Genomic DNA, 15,641 nt, shown 5'->3' on the forward strand with positions numbered 1-15,641 from the left:
CAATGACTTCTATTAAAACTATTTAACATTTGAAGATATTTGGAAAGTTGCCCTGCTGTGTGCGGGGACTTCCATCATGCCCCCGTGAGTCAGCGGTGGGACGGGCAATTGAGAGCCGCCTCGCCAGGGAACAAACAGAAATAAACAGAAACACACGCGTTTCCAACGAGCACTTGAGAGGAGAGGAAGTTTAGGAAGTGATCTTTTCCCCAGAACGGAGGGATGAATGTGGACTTGGAGGAGCAGGAAGACGAACTGCTCGCCCTCTCTAGCATTCTGGGTTCGGAGGAGTTCGTTCGGCATGAATCGAAGTGTGCCGGAGAAGTACGAGTGACTTCCGAGCTCCCCGCTGGCTTCACGGTGGCTCTGAGAGAAGGTAAACACAACAACACTTGATGTAGTCTGATACTATTTTGCACTGGCGAGTTGTTGAAAGTATGACTAAGTAGAAGGTAGTGTACTTATATACTTAAGTATCTGTACTTACTTTGGAATTTACATCTTAGGCGTATTTAAGGTCTCTTTGAGTTCATTTATCTGAAAACATCAGATGCTTAGACAGATTTTTTTTGGCGTAGAAACATGTCTAAACCCTTATGTCTACATTCACATTTGGAGGCTGCCAACTCCGAGAGAACATAATTGTCGCAGTACAAGTAGGACACGCCCCTCTAATACATAATTTTCAGGTCAGTGCCTCAAGGACTGGACACTCCCAAGTACTGGAATACACCACCATTGTGTATAATATGTACTTAGTTATCTCAGTATTGGCATGAACATCTATGTTTTGACTGGATGACTTCTACCAGAATACTATTTTACCGCTTTGACTTAAGTACTGTAACTGTGTACTACTTCTGCCAGGTGAACCTGTAATTTGAAAATCCATCCATCCATTTTATTCTGCTTATCCTGTGAAGGGTTGGAGGGGGAGGGGCTGGAGCCGATCCAAGCAGCCTTCGGGCGAATGGCGGGGTTGGGGTCGCCAGTCCAACAGGGGCCGACACATACAGTATATACAAACAACTATTGGCTCTCACAGTCACGCCTACAGTCAATTTAGAGTATCAATCAGCCTCGTCCCCTCTTGATGTCTTTGGACTGTGGGAGGGAGCTGGAGTACCAGAGAGAACCCACACAGGAACAGGGAGAACATGCAGACTCACACAGAAAGACCCCGTGCTGGAGCTGGGGCTGGAATCAGGAACCTTCTTGCTGTGAGGCGACAGTGCTGACCACTGCACCACCGTGCCGCCTAATTTGAAAGCATGTTACTAAAACAATGCTAATACATGACTTTAAGTTCACCTGATTTTAAAAATGGTGGCATGTCTGAACTTAAACAAAGCTGACTTATGTGCGATGTTTGATTCTTCAGGGGAAACGCTGAGGCACGATGAGATAACGTTCCTCCCTCCGCTCCTTCTGACCTTCGTACTCCCTGAGGACTATCCTTCCTCCTCCCCGCCCTCCTTCACTCTCACCTGCATCTGGCTGACACACAAGCAGGTCATGTCTACAAGTCATGTGGGTCAACTGGAAATGTACACAGATGTTGATATTCATGTTCTCCCTTCATCTCCACAGCTCACTGCACTGCAGGCTCATTTAATTCAGCTCTACCAGGCCTCCGGGGGCGCTGTGGTTCTCTTCTCTTGGGTACAGTTCCTGAAAGAAGATGCTCTCAGATTCCTGGACATTGCGTCTCTGCTGGAGCTCTCATCTGATGATCACGGAGGCAATCAAGCTTCTCTCTCGGCATCGAGCATCGGCCATGGCATGCTGGTGTCAGGATGCGACACAGAATGGGTGGATGATGGCTCTCAGGGAGCTGAGGTGATAGACCCAGAAGAGGGTGACCCAGATCAATTGACCTCCTCTGCACAGGACTGTGACCAGGAAGAGATCCTTAAGGTGGAACGCCAGAATGATCCTCCAGATCAGTCGGCTAAGAGGGAGCGTCTTCCAGTTACCCAGTCTGATCAAATCAGACAAAACCATTTACAAAATGAATTGGAGAATGAAGAACTTTCTGTCCCCCCATTGTCTTCCCAAGTCCCACTTGCTGGAGAAGTAGAAGGAGGTGCAGAATATGAGTGTACCTCTCTAGCAGCCCACGCCTCACAGTCCCTCTCAACAAAGAACCAAACCTTCTCCGGCCTCTCTTTAACCCCAGTGCAAGCCCTCCTGTCTCAACTCTTGATCTACGACGCAGCGCACAAACAGAAAGTTTTTGCCAGCACAGTTTTCGACTGCAGCGTGTGTTACACATGCTGGCTCGGTTCGGAGTGCGTGCAGCTGGATGAGTGCGGTCACGTCTTCTGCCGGGCCTGTCTGGCTGAGTTCTGTAAGCTCCAGATTACAGAAGGGAACGTCTGGGGTGTTACCTGTCCTCACGCTGACTGCTCAGCCTTCCCCACACCTGCACAAGTACAGTACCCACCACTGACCTCTGCTGCTGGGTGTTTTATGGTTTGGGAAGCTGGAATGAACATTAGATTAACATACTGCAGTAACACCAAAGTATCCATAAACAATTGCTGGAGTATATACTGACAAAATAAATACCTGGATCTGGACTTTTGTAATATTTTCACTCTCCTCTTCTTCCGTCTTTGATTTCTCCTCCTTGGCAGGTGAAGAGTCTCGTAGGGGAAGAGCTGTTCAGCCGCTACGACCGTCTCCTCCTCCAGTCGTCTCTGGACTTAATGCCTGGTGGGCTTCCCTCATATTCCTGCAGCTTATCCACACTCCTAACACAGGGTTTATACAGTCATGAAACAACCTGGAGAATCCTGGAATTGGATTGATTTCCAGGCCTGGAGAAGTTTTTTAAGAACTAATAACACTATAAAATTTCAAAATCACTTATCTGTCCTTGACATTTACCTGAATATTAGAAGCTTACATCTCCTCAGAAGAATCTGTTCGGGTTGATATTGACTTACTCCAGTATCTGTTAATTGTGTATCAAACACAGTGTTTGCCACTAAATTTAGTAAAATATATGTTGGTAAATTTTGACAGGGATTTTTAATTTATTTTTTCTTTAATTTTCATGATAAAACTTTTGTTATCAGGTTTTCTGTTTCATGAATATTAAATCTGAATTTGATCAAAATTAACAGATAATAAAACAGAAGCTCCTCTCACGAGCACCATCATAAAATCAACCAAAGATTGACAAACGCTCACCAAAAACACACTCACACAAAAAATGTTACAATCCAAAGACATTCAGTTCACCAGTCACATGATCACACTCAACCATGAATGAAGTAAATAATTCAATACTGTTTAAAGAATCAAATCTAATTTTATAATTGCCAGTTTTACCTTCTGTACTTCATGGGGCTTTTCAGCTGAGGACAGCTCGCAAAAGACAAAAACTCAGTCAACCAGAAGCCTCGTCTTCACTGACTTTCTCCTCCTCCGCCTCTTCTCAGACGTGGTGTACTGTCCTCGTCCCTCCTGTGCATCTGCTGTGATTCTGGACAAGGCCAGCAGGGTGGCGCTGTGCTCTGTGTGTCGCTTTGCCTTTTGTGTCACTTGCAAAAAAGCAAACCACGGAGCAGAGGACTGCCAGGCGGGGAAGAGTGAGACAGAGCGGACTGAAGAAGACTCACAGCAAGCTCACGCTGACCTGCCCAAATCAAAAGGTGTGTGTGTGTGTGTTTGTGTGACATTCTATAAGAAGCATACATACATCTTATAAGTCATCCATTTAAGAAACATAGTTGTGACTGTGTGGCAGCAGTAAACCAAATTTTATGCCTCAAAATTGTAAATATATTCAGGATTTGGGGTAACATTTCTGGACTGAAAGGTCAGTTTGTGTGTGTTCCTGCGTGTCTGCTGCAGTGTTGTGTTGCTGTGTGTGTCTCAGAGGGTATCATGGCCCTGTGGGAGGACTACACCCAGGGTAGCAAGGAGAGGCGCCGCCTGCTGAAGTGCAGGTATGGTGCCGGAGCTCTGTTGTCCTCTGTGGCGGATTGTCTGAGCCAGAACTGGATTAATCAAAACAGCAAAACCTGTCCCCACTGCTTCAGCAGGATACAGGTACATCTTCACCTTTATGCATACATATCCAGCACATGCCCTCACAACACACAGGTGTGTGTCTGTAAAGGTCCTGGTACATTGACTTTGCACTGAGATCCCCTCCAAACACGTATTAAGACGCACACAAAATACCCTAATAAATACAGGCTCCATGCAATCGTGAAAGACCTGGAAAGAACAAATAAAGCAAGAAGTTTTAGGGAAAATCCTGGAATTCTTCCGAGCAAATAGCTTATTAGAGGTTGTAGTTAAAATTGAATCTGTGTTTGTGCTCTACGAAACCATTTGGCCCCAAGTTATTTAATTTCAATGTACGTTGGTAAGTTTTGACATGAATTTCTCAGACTTTTAGAGAACGAGCAGTCATCAAAATGAACACGGTTTCAAATTTGTTTTTAGAAATGTGAACCCTGTGAACATGATGTGATATATTTTTGACGTGGTTTTACAAGGGTTGAAACAAAATGTCCAGATCCGCCTTGCTCCTCCTCTTCTTCTTCTTCTTCTTCTTCTCCCTCGTTTAAAATTCCAGACTAAATTAACATGCAACTATTTTTCACTTCACACGCTGGTCTGAGGACTGCGTCACTGCTCCACGCAGAGGATGTGGTCCTGATGACGTCATCGGGCTCACCGGACGAAGCGGCTGGGTTCCGTCACGCTTCTCTGTGTTTTTCTAATGTGTGTTTTGATTTCCTCTGCAGAAAAACGGAGGCTGTAACATGATGACTTGCTCTCAGTGCAGGCGGCTGTTCTGCTGGGCCTGCCTGGCCAAAGTGCCCCCCAACACTGGAGTGTCACATTTTAGTGAGAGTTCCTGCCCTGGCTACTAGTAGGCTACCACCCCCCATGAATGGACACAACACATTATTGGTGTACTACTTATTTATTTCAATTTATCTGTTTGCATCCAGTTTTTGTCTTTTTTTTCCCCTCTCTTCTCAAAAGAGGTAAAAACATGTTGCATGTTGCTAAACAACTGTCATTTCAAAAGAGTGAGAAACTGTTGGTACTAGAATAATATAGTTGAAATGATACCTCATTTTCCTGGCAAACAGTGTCTTCGCAGGAATACATTTATGCATTATTTTAAAGCACTAAGTCACCCAAGAAGTGAATTTTGTCCCCATAAGCCTTAAGCTAAATGTACCTGGTGTCTCTTCCTGTATTAAATGAAGTAATACAGCAGGGAAACTGTCTTTTTGAGCTCAAGACAACTGTTGAGTACTCTGAGTACTTCAAAGGCAAAAATACACTTTCTAGTGAAGTATTAAGTAAAATCCTTATAATTTGAATTAAAACACCGAAAAAAATTTTCAACAGATATTTTTGCCGTTGCTGAACATTCATTCACGAATCTCTATCCTAATGTGTAGTGACCCACTAGAGGGAGCTAGAGCACAAGACTGCCCACACACTGGGTTTTGGTTCGAGCGACTCCAGAAGAGATTTATTTGTTTACACATCAAGAAACATAATTCAGGGTTTAATTGTCTTTTTAACGCACAAAGCTGTCAGGTGACATGCAAGTCTGGAATGCAGATGGCGATCGTCCTTCAGAGAAAATGCTCTGCCTGTTTTGAGGTCAAGTGGAGCCACGTTTCCTTTCCAGGAATGATGAGGGTATCGGGGGAGTATTTTTGATAATCCTTTCAACTTCCTATCTTACAGCACTCAATGAATCACAACAGCACTTCTTCCTCAATAACATTGATGTCATTTTAAGCTTTAAGACCCCCCCCCCCAAAAAAAAAGGGAAATGAAAAGCTCCATAATATTGTAGAAGTGTATTACTTTTAATAAACTTCACGGCAACCACAAGGGTTCTGTCCTTATTTTCGTTAGATGCTCCTTCCCTTAGTCATTTTAATTTAGATCTTACACAATCTTCCGTTTTACTGTTTGACTTCTGGGAAATCATTAGTCTCCCCCTGGCCTCGATCCTATCCAGCCACTTTACTGTAGAAACACACAGCGCACAGATTTTCATTCCCTTCAAAGGTCAGCGGGCAGGTAGTTATTGGGCATTTTGCATTTATTCCCTGAATGAGTTCCTGTTTTTGAGACGGCTCGCTGCCTTCCTGCACTGCTCTGTCTAAACAGTGAAACAAAGAGCAGGCTTGCATGTCCCCAGGCGGTCCGATACATGATCGGAAATCTACAGCTGTCTCTCATACCAAGCCAAGAAATACTGGACTTCTCTCTCTCTCTCTCTCTGGGTTTATGTGTGCACTTCTATCTTTGTGAGGACCGGTGTGGGGCACTTCTATCTTTGTGAGGACCGGTGTGGGTTTCAATATCTTGGAAAGTTTAGGCCTGTTTTAAGATATGAGATAGTAGTGTGTGACGTGTGTGTGTGTGTGTGTCTTTCAGGAAAAAAGATCCAGTTTCTCATCAATATCAAAACACAAAACAAATGTTTGTCTTGACTAACCCCAGTTTTCTCTCAGGGTTTGGAGAATGATACACGTGAGCAGAATCCCGCCAGATGTAAGGCAGGGACGGGGGAAACCCTGAATGGTCTTTTTTTTCTTTAGAGTTCTCCAGGTCAAAGTAGTTCTCCTCCAGTTCACTCACACTCCACAGACTGCTCAGGGGCAGAATTGGCAAAATCTGCCTTAACTGTTAAATTTCCTCCAGCCAGTTAAGATAATACTGCTATTTTCTTATTTTTCACATTTCAGTGACTAGACTCAGTGTTACAGATTGTTTAGAACAATAATGAGAGACCACAGCAAAACTAATATCAATAATATTGGAAAACGTTTCACACACACACACACATATATATATATACTGTATATATATAGTTATATTGTAGCTAGCTCCAATAAAGGTGCATTTTGAATTGTCCAAATAATGTCAGTACTCCTGAGGCGTGTTCAGTCCCTGCAACGTTCTCCAGCAGTTTCCAGGAGGAACAATATGTTTCCTCTAATCAAAGCTGTGCAATGTTCTCTCAGGTGTGTTTTTGTTGCCCTCATAATGAACGGGAGTACAGTACATTAACTCCCAGGGCAGCGTTTCTCTCCTCGTGGGTCAGCTGGAGGCGTTCAGCAGAGAACCTGCTGCATCAAAAGTCAGTGTTAACAACAGATCCTTTTCAGATGTGTCCGCTATTACAAGACTTATTTTTAATCTCTAAAAATGGGAATTTGGCAGATGGACAGAAAAGCCACAAACACAGCAGCTCCTGCCCACTACTGTCACTACTGTCACCTAAAAACAAGCCCCACGTGAGAATAGGAGGCTGAGGCAGATGCATCCCAACAAAATGAGTCTACGTTTTGCCCCTCGCCCAGCAGACGCACGCGTATGTGTCATCTCGTTGTCACTTGTTGTGACTTACTAATTACACAATTAGTGTCGACATTAATTAGAAAGCAGCACTGAGTAATCAGTACCAGCAGGATTGAAAACTAAATGTTGTGCAGTGGTACACCACATCCAAGATTTAGGGCCAGTATATTATATTTCAGGCAATTTGTTCATAAATTTTAGCTCTTCTGCTGACGGAAAAAATCACAGAAACGATGAGAGGCAAAAGCAGTATTCATGGTAGAAGTACAGGGAGAATACTGAGTGAAACCTGGCGATCAGTGCAGTAGAATCTAGGCGATGGAGAGTGTCTCCCTCCCTGTGAGCTAATAACAGCATCAGCTCACAGTATGTTTTTCCCCCTGAAGCAGTCAGAGCAGCGTCGGAGCACAGAAGACACACATTAGCCTTAATGATCATCAACTCTGCTCGGTTATTAATATCATCTGCATGTTTATTCATCTGTCAGAAAACACACACACACACACACACACACACACACACACACACACACACACACACAGCCTCAGGAATCAGAATCTCAATCATCCATTCAGTCAGTGGTGTATTGGCAACATTGTTCAGAGGCACTGGAAGTGTGCTGAGGTCCTTGCAGAGTGTTGTTCTGCAGGGATACTGCAAGGGAGGGTTTGGGGCCCCCAAGCTTTGAGGGATGCGGGGTGGGGTCCTGAATTCTATCATACAAGACAGACTGTCGACCAGGGTAGGTGGGCTTTTATGTGAGGCAAACATAACCATCAACGGGGGTTTGCTAATGTTACAGTACATTACCCCAAAAATATAGTCTCCCGCCCCCTTGGAAGCTTACAACACTGCACACACACTCACACTAACAGCTCCAGCCAAACACATTCAAATTTAAATTGATCTCGCTTGCATTCTGGTGTCACTAAGTAAAGCAGGAGAGAAAAAAAATAAAAATTTTAACTTCAGACACCTATTTAGCCTGATTCCAAATAGTAAAAAAACAACAACAACAACAAAAAAACAGTAACATCAGTGTTCAGCTTCCCACGTCACATGACCCTGCAGTAGACTCGGGTGTTTATCAGCTCGGCTCCAATCGGCATTGATTGGAAGACAAAACTTGGGGGAAGGCCATTATTTGCTGCTGGCTTCCAGTGTTTCCCATTAAAAACATAAAACAAAAACCCGCGCCGCTATCAACGTGGGGGAATGAAATCTCGTCACCTTCTTCTGTTAAATTCAAGCTGTGTTGAAGCGGCGCTGCAGCCTTCAGCCAGCGTTTAGTTTGAAAAACAAACTGGAACAAAATAAAATCGGACAAAAACACCGTCGATGTCCTTCACGCTGCTCGTGCGACACGGGAGATGCAACTCTGGTGCTGTTTTGTCAACGCTAATCACTTCTCCATAGTGCACTGAACATGATGCACCCGAGGAAAAAAGAAAAGAAAAGCGAAGGGCAATTCCTCGCCTCCTTGCAATGGAAACAGGATGAATCAACTTCTGTTAGTGGAGTTAACTCGGTCTGAAAGCACTTGAAAAGCAAAAAGAAAATTCCTAAAACAAAGCACTTTTTGGATGAAATGACACTTTAAAAAATAGATGATTTAGATGCTTTTTGTAAGGTGGAGCAGACAACAAAAATTTCATTTCAGCTCCAAACAGACCAGTGGCGTCTGATTCGCTGCAGTGGTTGGGTGCCAGACCTATTTGTTCAGGTTATGGGGTGGATTTTTTTCTGTTCTCATTTCGACCTCACGGTGCCCACCTGCCCTGGTCTGATCAGTCCAACACATGGATAAACACACAGTTAGTTAATGACACACACCCAGAACAGCTTCATCTTCTCTTCTTGTAAACATTTGGCTATAAATAATCCAGAGGCAAATAATAAAAATGGCGGCATAATCTTCTCTTAAACAAACATATCATTTTCAATATAAACACCCAGTGTCTTTTTTTTTTTCCTTCATACTCAGTGCAAAATCGAGATTCTCTCCCAATGCCAATAGATCCCACACAGTTCCAGCCTCAGAAAAAGAAAACGTTCTCAAACATCACGCCCACCGTCGCATTCTGACGTTAAAGAAGAAACATTTCCACAGTTATCAAGTACGACATGCACAAAATAACCCCGACAGTTCGTACGGTGCATTATGTAACACTGAACTCTGTCATTTACAACAAAGCACTGAAGCAACTTCTAACTTATGATGCTGATACATACCAGCAGTCGGATAACATCATTGGTTAATAATAACAGGTAAACCAATAACTATACGTATATTTTCGCTACCAACCGTTCTAGTTGTAAAGTAAACACAGTTAAAACCAAACCAGAAACAGTACCTCAGGTATTCAGGACAGTTTAACAGAGTAAACAGCAACTAAAGAACTTTTTTTTTTTCTTCTTCTTCTTCTAATCATTAATGTCATTAAAACCCACTGAACAGACCCCTTTATCAGCAGCCGTTTTGGACACGTGTTAGAAGGAGTAAATGGTCAAATTAATTACGGTCCTCTTCTATTTAGTGCATCGCAGCAATCTAATGAGGAGGCACGGACAGCGCCAGAGCCCCGGCCTGCCTGAATGGAACAGGGCCATAATTAATAGTCTCACCTGCGTTTGCCCTGCAGTAGCATCATGTGACAACGGCTGCTGAACAGAGTCGGAGTAAATGTGCAACTCATGGAATTCATGAACAAATTAGAACTAACTTGAGGTTCATTGCCCTGCTTAGATTGAGCACAGTGTTTTCATGATTTTTTTTTCCCCTCTCCTCAAGCCGGTGTTTCACCGCAACATCGTCAGAGTACTTCACCGCTAGTTTGGCAAGTCACAGCCATTTAAATACACGAGTTACAGCAGATCAGTACAGGCAGCTCTACTCGATTTAATCAGAGTTTTCAAGATTTCATAATCTTATCAGTCTATCTGATATCTGATTCCAGTAATCGCTATGGAAACAGTTCGAACAGGGCACTCAGAGACCACAAACCTCAAAAGAAAAGGTCAGTGTAATTTTTTTTTTTTTCCTGAGAAATGAATTAAAATGTGCAGATTTGCCTCAAAAGTCAATGTGTTCTTCTTTGGCCCATGCTGCACCCTGCCCACAAGTCTCATGATGGTCAGCCCGGTAGTTTTTGTGTATTCTTGTTGACAACAAGGCTTCCACCAACAAACCAGCAGATGCGAACATAACTTCCCTGTCAGGGGATATTAAACCACCTTGGAGACAGAATCTCTTATTCAAGCTCATGCAAAGGAGGCAAAGTCTTTGGCTCGACCATTAGTACATCATGTACATGTTCTTTTGTGAGTCGTCACGTGGAACCAGAGCTCACTACATAAAACCAATCTAAAAATGCTGCACCGACAACTGAGACGTCGAAACTCCTGGTTTAGAGTAGCGGAGCAACGGACGCGGTGAAGGATGAACGGAATTGTTTTTTGCTTCGGTTTTTTTTTTCCTCTGAAAAAAATGGTGGTGCAGTTTAACAAAAACAGGACAATGCAACATGTGAGCACGACGACAGGGAGAAAAGGTTTCACAAGGGATTCCTTTACCATAGAGTTCCTTATCTACTGGGTAGCGGGTAGAAGAGAAGCTCGAGGAAGTGGAATATTAATCTAAAAGAAAAAACCATGATGGAAATATAACGTTTTGAGGTTGTTTTTTTTAATTCAACAATAAATTCTTAGCTCTGTAAAATTCACTTTGAGACACTCAGTGCCGCAGGCTAACCGATAAGGTAAAGCTGAATAATGGAAACGTTCCTGAAGCAAAACAACAACGTTGGCATTATTATTACACCAGAACAGTTTATATTTCTCTCAAATGAGGCACTAAAACTTTCCAAACTGAAGCAGCAATTTGAGACAAGACGCTCAGCTCTTTCATTAATACACTTCACACAGATTAAGAGATTAGAATTGAATACATTTTCCAAAATAATGCTTTTATTCATCTAAAAGTATGGATAGGTGGTCCTTGAAGTGGAAAAGGCTGAGAACCCCTGCTCTACCAGACGGGTCCACACAATTTGCTTTATTGATTTTATACTCATTAAAAATGTTCTACGGACCAAATCCAGTAACATACTAAACCTGGGACTTCAGCAGGAGTTTGTATAATTCAAAATAGATGAAAGTAAGAGCTTGATCTTTGATTCCATGACATGTGATGAGGGCTCTCGAGCAGATAACGCTTGGATTTAAAGAGTAAAAAAGACTGAAACGCTGAGAACGGCGGTCTTAAAACCGCTCCTTCAGACGCCTTCTATCTCCTCCTTTCCTCCACTGTTTATTAGTTCATTCATGCGTGACTCTGGTTTTGAATCCATGAGCCTGTCAACATAATCAGAGCGTATGATACCGGAGCTTTCATGCAAGACAAAGCTATTTCTAGGGAGAAAATCTATTAACAGACTTGACTGCTAAATTCAGAGAAGATCTCGACCGGCTGTGTCTCGGCTTCGCTTTCATGAGTTCTTCTTTGTTCTTTTTTAAATCGAGCGGATCCGGCTCATCACACACCCCAGTATTTTAGCGATTTGTCCCTCGCTGTCTTGTTCAGATCACTAAACATCAAATTACTTATCCTAACAATTTAAGTGTCTGTGTGTCTATATGTGTGTGTGTGTGTGTGATCAGGTGTGTATCAATGCTCCAGAGATAAGATGTGAACAGCTGCCTCTCCCCACAGCTAACTAAAACCAACTGGCCGCTTATGTTTCACTTTTCAACACATCTATATATGTGACGAATGCAGGAGTGTGTGTGTGAGTGTGTGTGTGTGTGTGTGTGTGTGTGTGCGCGCGCCCGTGCACTGAAGGACTGAAAACGCTCATTTAAAGTGGCATGGAAGTGGACAGTGTGGGAAAGAAGTGGGTCAGTCAAACACATGAGGAATCGTTCAGTCTGTGAAACAAAATCAAGTGCAATGGGGTGTAACGTGCTAAAATGTCCATAAGATCACGATAAAAAAACGAGGCTTGAGGGATCCTCCATCTTTAAAAACTGGTTGAGAGGACAAAGGGTTTTTTTTTTGGTCTGAAATGATGATGTTCAACATGTCAGATCATTGCCATCATTAAAGATTAATCATTAAACAGTGCAGGCTCTTAGTCAATTGTAGAACTCCAGATGTCTTGTGATTGCACTTATCAGCTCATCTCTAACAGGAAATCACATAAAAAAAAGAAAAGGGGAAAAAAAAAAAAAAGCAAATTACATAACTGATCTTTCCAGGATGGACAAAACAAAACACTGGAAGACAGCTTAGCTTGGGTCAAATGGGGTGAAAAAACAACAACAACAAAATCTGGTCTGTCTGCAAATCCAGACATAATCCATGTTACTCGTCTGGGGCTGTTTCACGCTGCAGTAAAACCTGGCTGCATCCCTTCTGGGAACAGAAATTGATTAGGAGAATAAAATGATGCGTCTCAGAACTCACAAACATCCACAAGCTCTGCACATTTGCAATTTGCCTTCCAGTAAGAAGTTTGAAGCAAAATCTTTCTTTCTTTCTTTCTTTCTTTCTGCTGCACAGTGAATTTCCCACTTTCTCACAGTTCCCTGGTGGTTGTCTGTCAGGTCAGATTTTAGCGTGTGGTTCTTGTGACCAATCACACTGATTAGCCTGGCGACATTTAGCTACACACTAATGGTATTTTACCAGCTAACAAGGTGGTATGGAGGCCCGACAATGAAATTCACACATTAAAGGAACACACCAACTTTTTGGGAAATACACTTATTGGCCATCTTCCCCAGAGCCATTTCAGACTCTGCGCATGCCGTCAGAAGGTAGAAGTCTGGTTTACCAAAAACCTTTTTGGCCTTTGGTTTACTTCTTTTTCAGTAGGCATCTCTAGCTCTTCCTGTTTTTTGCATGCTTTTTGAAAGCCATCCTCACTACGTGAAGCAAGATCCGAGCTAGCTAGCTAGTAGCAAGCTACACACCAAAAATGGGAGGTTTTATTGAAGGGGTCTCTTAATTTGTGAACAATTGTAAAAAAAAACAACCAACAACAACAACAAAAACTAAACCACATGAATATAAATATATATATGGACAAGTTCTGCAAATTAAAGGAGATTCGCCTTTATTTTGCTAGGCCACTGTCACTGTCCGCAAACTTTTTTGATGCAGCACCTCATCGTTCAGTAAATTTGGCCTTAAAGAATTAACTGTAATGACTACAAAAGCAACTGCTTCTACTTATCGTTGCTGACTTTGTTTGGGGAGGATCACCTCAGGAGAAAAACAGAGATTCTCAACTCTATCTATTCGATGACTTCCGATGGAAATATGCTAACAATTCCCAACCATTTCTATTCATTGTGCTAAGCTAACTAGCATTTGCTGTGGGTCTCAGCTCCCAAACCAACACAGAGGTGGGAAGAGTATTCCCACGACAAAAAGTGGCGTGTTCCTTTAACATTTAGAGTTGATAGGTAGACATTCAATCAGTTCACACTTTGTACAAGACTCCTGATATTCACTCCATAGATGACGAATATTTACATGGTAGACTAACAACTATTCTATATTTACATTACTTTTGTGGATTTAATACAGGAGGAGAAACAACAATATGTATATATACTGTAATATATATATATATATATATATATATATATATATATATAAAAATCAGATCTTTAGATTGGCTACATGACTAGCCAAAGCTCTCTCGCCTCATTCCTACTAAAGGCACAAACAAGGCTAGCTAGCGTGTAGCCTTTAGCCTGATACACACCAAAGCACCGGCAAGGGTCGGCTAAGGCTTACAGATTCATGTAACACTGTTTCTACCAGGTGACATTGTTTGTGCTTTATCTTCAAATCGGCAAATAGTGCACAGGAATTGATTACATTTATTATTTCTCATTATTATTTAATTCATAAATATGTGTCCTCTCTAACTGGCCCTCATAATATGGCTGATTCACACATAAGAACTGAAGAGCAAGTCTTGGGACTAAAACCTTGTCTTCGATGAAGCGTTTACCTCCGTGTCTCCCGTCCTTTCACAACAACCACAGGTTTTTCCTCAGAGTTGCGTGCCGCCTCTCACTGGTTGAACCCTCTGCGTGGTTGTCGGCTACTTTTCTCTCTCCAGTCTGAAAAAGCTCAAGACTTCCTTGAAATTCATTTATTCTGGATTCTGGATCAGAATTGAGAAGGGAAAAAAAAAAGAAAAGAAAAAAAAAAGGCAAGGAGTTCCAAATGTAATCTCGATAAGTGCCAATGATATTACGTTCTATTTTCATCAAAAATAACATCAGATCCAATCCTGTTACATCCAAATAAGGCAGAGAATTTGGTTCAATTCTGGGATTTAAGATCCTTCTATCAAATGAATTGCAACAAGATCTTGACACTAATCCTCTCACACAAAATGCCTTGAAAACTAATTGCTCTTCCCCACTTTGGTCTTGCGCTGTTTCTCCATCGTCCGTCCCACCTCTTTGTCATCTAGTCTCCTTCTTCTCCTTCCCTCCTCCTCTGTGTGTGTGTGGGGGGGGTGTCTCTTCTTAGCTGTAGCCCAGGTTCTCCATCTCGTTGCGGTAGCGTAACTCAGACACTTTAGCTTTGTGCTGCTTGCTCTCTAGATGCTGTCTGAAGTCTGTTTCCTGTTCGGCTCCACAGTTGCACATGGAGCAGTAGAACTGTCCGCTGGGGGTCACGCACATGGCTAAATCCCTGGGGATCCGCTGCCTCGGTCTGGGATTGTAGTAAGGCCCTTGAGGGAGGGATGGTGACACAAGACAAGGAGAGTTAAAGATCCATGTGTAGTGGCTAATTTTTACCAGTTACTTATCTGTCATGGCAACTGGAATGATGACATGGACATGGAGCTCAGCCTGTCTGACAAAACTGATGGACAAACTAAAACAAAAAACAAAAAACGCCTCTCTCTGGAAAAATGAGAGCAACACCTCATTTTTCTATACAACCTTAATTATAAAAAGATATTATTGTCCATGAGAACATAACGAACACAGAAAATCTTTCCCTTTGTGAACCATTTGGCAAAGAAATGATGTCAGTTGCTGTGATTTGTTCACAAGGGAGGAAATGAGCAGGAGGGTGGACCGGCAATCAAACTTGGGGAAAGACGTCGCTAAAAAGCTGAGCCAAAAATGTTTGAAGACCCTTGAATATCCTGCTAAAATGTGGGATATTTGAATGGAAATTAAATGAACGATGAAAGGGCGGGGGGGACAAGAATAGGAGAGGAAAAACGAACACAGACTCT

At 42.6% G+C, this 15,641-nt stretch overlaps 2 protein-coding genes across 4 annotated transcripts in view; one reads left to right on the plus strand and one right to left on the minus strand.

Moving 5' to 3' along the window:
* Positions 1 to 111: 111 nt before the first annotated feature.
* LOC147249491 (E3 ubiquitin-protein ligase RNF14-like) lies at positions 112 to 6,192 on the plus strand. Of its 2 annotated transcripts, XM_086224212.1 has the most exons (7): positions 113 to 376; positions 1,382 to 1,512; positions 1,591 to 2,433; positions 2,640 to 2,718; positions 3,450 to 3,662; positions 3,890 to 4,062; positions 4,770 to 6,192. In XM_086224212.1, the coding sequence occupies exons 1-7, from the start codon at positions 223 to 225 to the stop codon at positions 4,896 to 4,898; spliced, it is 1,722 nt and encodes a 573-aa protein (XP_086080338.1). In that variant the 5' UTR covers positions 113 to 222; the 3' UTR covers positions 4,899 to 6,192. The 2 variants fall into 2 exon arrangements, with proteins under 2 accessions (XP_086080339.1, XP_086080338.1); XM_086224213.1 differs by lacking the exon at positions 4,770 to 6,192 and having other exon boundaries at positions 112 to 376; positions 3,865 to 4,062.
* Positions 4,958 to 15,641, minus strand: part of zmat3 (zinc finger, matrin-type 3) — a 24,886-nt gene continuing 14,202 nt past the window's right edge. For both annotated transcript variants that reach the window (XM_086224210.1, XM_086224211.1), the window contains one exon: positions 4,958 to 15,125. In XM_086224210.1, coding sequence (XP_086080336.1) covers positions 14,917 to 15,125 — 209 coding nt within the window. In that variant the 3' untranslated portion in view covers positions 4,958 to 14,916. The remainder of the gene's footprint in view (positions 15,126 to 15,641) is intronic.

Source organism: Aulostomus chinensis, chromosome 14 (genome assembly GCF_037954235.1).
Source record: "Aulostomus chinensis isolate RoL2024-O1b breed Wild chromosome 14, RoL_Achi_v1.0, whole genome shotgun sequence".
Lineage (NCBI taxonomy): Eukaryota > Metazoa > Chordata > Actinopteri > Syngnathiformes > Aulostomidae > Aulostomus > Aulostomus chinensis.